Source organism: Phoenix dactylifera, chromosome 11, assembly GCF_009389715.1.
Source record: "Phoenix dactylifera cultivar Barhee BC4 chromosome 11, palm_55x_up_171113_PBpolish2nd_filt_p, whole genome shotgun sequence".
Lineage (NCBI taxonomy): Eukaryota > Viridiplantae > Streptophyta > Magnoliopsida > Arecales > Arecaceae > Phoenix > Phoenix dactylifera.
Genome location: NC_052402.1, coordinates 25,284,881 through 25,289,584, shown reverse-complemented (window position 1 = coordinate 25,289,584; position 4,704 = coordinate 25,284,881). Strand labels below are relative to the sequence as shown.

The following is a 4,704-nucleotide window of genomic DNA, read 5'->3' as shown; positions in this document are numbered from 1 at the left end:
TTTCAACAATCAGAGAAGTTGACTGTATTTAAGGCCTTAGTTACAATAGTCCATGCATCGATTTAATTCTTGTGTTCCTTACCGAGTTCTTAGATCAATATTTCTTAGAAAGGACACAATCACAAAACAATAAAATCATCTAGACTCCTCACTCATACATCTGAATTCTTTTTCATCTGATCCGGTCTCTTCGTCCAAAACTTGAATCGAAGATTCTTCTGCTCAAGCATCTTCTCCACCTCCTCGATGGGCAGACCCTTGGTCTCTGGTACAAAGATCAACACAAAGAATAGTGCAGCAACTGATATGAATCCAAAGATCATAAAGGTATATGAAGTCCCAATTGCCTGAGTCAGAGATAGGAATGATTGCGCCACAATCAGGTTTGAAATCCAGTTTGCAGTGGCTGCAATTCCCCCACAAACTCCCCTGAATCTCAAAGGATATATCTCAGAGTTCACAATCCATGGCACGGTTCCCATCCCTGGAGAGAAGAATATGATGTATAGTGCCAATCCAATCAATGCTAACCATCCATATCGGCTTGGACAACCTCTCTCATACCACATCCTGCCTTCACCATGACACACACCCTTCACTGTTTTATTTGATATCAGGCATGCTCCAGGAAACAGCTGCAAAAACCAAGTAGGAGTAACAAAATATTCAGAAAATTTAGGTGAAGATAACTGAAAGTCCAAAATGCTTCGGAGGTTCCAAAGCCAAGTATTTTTGATGAGTTTGTTACCTTGTCAGCAGCAGAAGCACAGAATGCACAGTCTGGAGATGATGCTTTCAAGCATTTCATGCAATCCCAGCTAGTCGAGGCTGATCGATAGTCCGGGCAGGTATATTGAGCAAAATGGGCCGTCTCCTGTCGACTAACACTTGGTGAGTGTGATGCGGTCTCATGGAAGACTGCTGATAGAACTCCGAGCGATAGAACAACACCACATAAACTGATGATCAGAAGTTTCTTCCTCCCTGTCCTGTCAATGAAGTAGATGCTAACTATCGATCCCATAGCATTGAGACCGGATGTCACAAGAGAGAGCGCAAGCGCCGTCTGGTTCGACGCGAAGCCAGCTAACTGGACAATGGTAGGACTGTAGTACATCACAGTGTTTATGCCCACAAATTGCTGGAAGACCTGAAGCCCGACTCCAGCAATCAGCCCTCTGCGCACGGTCTTGGTTTTCAACAGCTTCATGAAATTGATCTTCTCAGATGATCCTTCTTCCTCAATCTCAGCTTCAACCGATCCCTTGAGTGCTCTGATCTCTCCATCAACCTCATGAGCAGGATAAATTTTTCTCATTATGGTTTCAGCTTCTTCTTCTCTTCCCTGAAATTAACAAAACAAAATTTCCATATCACCCTCTTCTAAGTGAAACAATAGGTACTTACGAGTATGTGTTAGTGTTATGATGAATGCAAAGCAATGTGAATGCTATTATAACTTTGAGCTATTTTTGTATGCAGAAAGCTAATACCTTTCGATAAAGCCACCGGGGTGATTCAGGTAGGAGTAACATCAATACGAACTGTAGCAAAGCAGGAACTCCAGCTATTCCAAGCATCCATCTCCATGTTCCAGGTGCCTAGATTGAAAACCAAAACAATGATAAAGTTTTCTTTCTCCAACCTTGATGACTATAATAGAAATCTTCACAAATTACAGGCTTAAAAGAAAGTCATTCATAGCTAAAAGATTCAGAAAATTGTTTTCTATGACATTTTTATTGACCGACTCTTGAATTGGTGCTGCAGCAGTCTGGTTGTTTACCTTTGTGAAGGCTAGGTTGATGAGATAGGATAAGAACTGGCCTCCGGTTATGAGGAAGCCATTGGTGCTGACAAGTGCGCCCCGGACTCTTGCTGGAGAGGCTTCGGATATGTAGAGTGGGGCTGTCATGGAGGCCATTCCCACACCAAGGCCAACAAAGACACGGCCTACAATGAGGAGCGTGGGGTTAGGAGCAGAGGCCATGATGACAGCACCTGTAAGGAAGAGGAAATCAGCGACGAGGATTGATGTTTTCCTTCCAAAGCGATCATTTGCCCATCCTCCAATTGCTGCTCCTATGATTGCCCCTGCAACTGCTGTGCTCACAATACTCTCCTATATTTTCATTAACCATGTCAATTGAGGGATCAGTAATTGTTGATACTTTTCTTTATTTTTGAGAGGAAATGAATGGTGCATCCTCTCAACAGAGTGACTGTTGATATTCAATACAGAATTTTTATGAAGTTACACCATGTTGAGAAGATGCAAGAGGTGTCAGAGCTTAGAAGATGGAGTTGGGAAACAAGTGCAGTGGAGCACAAATTGTGTATGATGTCAATCATTAGACATCAGATCATGTCAAAATGTTCCCCCACCTGAAAATGTTCAGTTGATAAGGATGCCGCTTAGGTAGATGCTGAAATTATACGGTCATAGAAAAAACAAACACTTGGAGCTGGTGAATTCTGCTTTTAAAGAAGTGGAACATATTTTCCTACTATAATACATCCTTAAAAACAGTAAAAAGTAGAGAAAAAAAATTCAGGGAAGGAAAACATTGAAGACTAAGAAAAGTAGGCATGAACAGTGATTCATCACCTGTAACCATGTCTTCTTGTCGACTGAAGAAAAATCATCGCGAATGTAAAGTAATGCTCCAGAAATTACTCCTGCAAGTAGAAGATGATGAGTTAGAACATCAGTTCACTTTAAATTCCAGGAAACAGATGCATAGTTCCAACTTGCGCATTACTTTTACATCATCCAATTAGCGCATCTTCCCATCAGTGAGCAAAAGGGCAGAATTGATTAAGCTATGTTGTGGAAAATGATTCATTAGGAAAGTTATTTTGCCTATGACTTCATTAAGATATTTTGTTTCAGATACTCGACTTCCACCTTAACAAGCCTTGTCTTGTTTATTGATCTCAAGGGATGATCTATGAAAGTTATCCACCTATGTCATGGTGATCTGAATTTCTATACATCATCTGGATCAGGAATTCATATCTAGTTGGGTCCGAAAAGGATTACTCATAAATCAAAGAGACCAACTCTAATGGCCTCAGAAAGTTGGTTTAGGTCCGGTCTAGTTTTCAATTTCTTACATCAAATTGAATAGGGTGTAGTCATTTAGTGTCTACCGTCCACTCTAATGATGAGATTTGGCCGGGTTGGATATGTTGAGCTCTATTTAGACCTGACTTTGCCCAAGACATAGATCAAATATTCTGATATGGACCTGATCGAAGATTTTTCTCAGATCAGGTTATTTTGTGTTGTGTTTGGTATGACCAGCATCCAAACCCTATATGTTTGGCAGCTAACTAAGTCATGATTACATGGAGGCTAAGCTAAACCTTGATCAACAAATCCCATCTCAAATATTTGGATGTGAATCTTTTTCACTTAAATATAAATTTCCTGTCATTAAATGGATTAAATGCAAAGTCCTGAGTGAAGATTATGCACAAACAGCAAAGCATATATGTTGGTTCCAATTTTACATTCCATTATTAACATGAAAAGGATCAAAATCAGAAAAAGGAAAAAGAACAAAAAGGAAAAACAAAAGATGAAACTCTCTTGAATAGGCAGTTCAAAATTCTTGAGTGCTAGGCAATTTTATTCCTGTCATCCAAAGTACTAAACCAGTTAATTAAATAAATTTATTGAATTCTTCCCATTAAATATGAAGAGATCACATCTTAGTTTTCTCCACAAAGCTTCATGAATAGAAATATGGCCCATGCGGAGGAAAATGTGGGAGAAAATTGTTGAACTTGATGTCAGAAAGGGAAATTGTAACTTAATAAACTATAAGCTTCAAACATAGTACCATAAGCTGTTCAGGGATATATTTTTTATCTAAACCACAGTTCAACAATTAACAAAATGTTATTTATGTACATTTCATTGCCTCTGCTGGATCTATTTTCTTTATCAAAAAGAAATTATGGAGTTTCTAAGATTTCATCTTGAGAAATATAAAAAAGAAATTCAGAGAAGAATTCCTTCTTTTTGAGGTAAATCTCAAGGCAGTAAGGCACTTCCCCCTCTTCATTAAAGCAAAAAAAAAATACAAATAATTTAAATATATTTATAGGAGAGCAGAAAAATTCAGAGGAAGAATTGAAGCATATACTAGCTGTATATATATCTCTTACCAGTATCATATCCGAAGAGCAGGCCACCGATCCCTGCTGAGAAAGCCAGTCGAAGAACATAAGGATTCCTCCATGCAAGAGAGAAGCACTCCTTGAAAGCCGACGAATCCACTTCATGAACTCCTCCTTCCATTGTCTCCTGTTAGGCTGCAGATTGTCTAAGGATAATCCCTTCAGTAGGATATGATGTTTATATAAACACAAAGTTCTGATGGAACTCACTCTCTGTTGAACAAGTCCACTCCCTTGGTGTGTCCGCGCGCGCGCGCGCGTGTGAGAGAGAGGGAGGGAGGAGTCATTGTTAACGTAAGGATGAGGAGTCCTACTCATGGACGCAAATGAGAAGATTCCAGGAAAGGAATCGTCCCTTTCCAATTGACTCCCATGATTCATGGTTAAATGCTATTAATAAACAGTAAAATAGATTGATATTAAAAAACGAGCCCCAACGGTGCCGGAATGTGAACTGTGGATGACTCTTCCAGGTTGCTGGTTTATTTATAAATCTTATGGCAAACGTCCAACCAC

The 4,704-nt window shown here is 39.5% G+C and overlaps 1 protein-coding gene across 4 annotated transcripts; it reads right to left on the bottom strand.

The window, feature by feature from the left end:
- Window positions 1-4,477, bottom strand: LOC103710522 (probable inositol transporter 2). 4 transcript variants are annotated; one of them, XM_008796271.4, is made up of 7 exons: window positions 4,399-4,477; window positions 4,177-4,334; window positions 2,609-2,679; window positions 1,787-2,122; window positions 1,494-1,601; window positions 749-1,345; window positions 1-635 (listed from the first exon to the last, which is right to left on the bottom strand). In XM_008796271.4, the coding sequence occupies exons 2-7, from the start codon at window positions 4,307-4,309 to the stop codon at window positions 153-155; spliced, it is 1,728 nt and encodes a 575-aa protein (XP_008794493.1). In that variant the 5' UTR covers window positions 4,310-4,334; window positions 4,399-4,477; the 3' UTR covers window positions 1-152. The 4 variants fall into 4 exon arrangements, with proteins under 4 accessions (XP_008794493.1, XP_038987895.1, XP_026661776.1 ...); XM_039131967.1 differs by having other exon boundaries at window positions 4,177-4,323; window positions 4,399-4,461; XM_026805975.2 differs by having other exon boundaries at window positions 4,177-4,315; window positions 4,399-4,460.
- Window positions 4,478-4,704: the final 227 nt, after the last annotated feature.

Coding starts and splice junctions, on each gene's coding strand:
- LOC103710522 (XM_008796271.4), bottom strand. CDS start 4,309: ATGGAAGGAGGAGTTCATGAAGTGGATTCGTCGGCTTTCAAGGAGTGC. Junction 2,680..4,176: donor GCTCTTCGGATATGATACTG/GTAAGAGATATA, acceptor TTCTACTTGCAG/GAGTAATTTCTGGAGCATTA. Junction 636..748: donor GTGCTTCTGCTGCTGACAAG/GTAACAAACTCA, acceptor TGGTTTTTGCAG/CTGTTTCCTGGAGCATGCCT.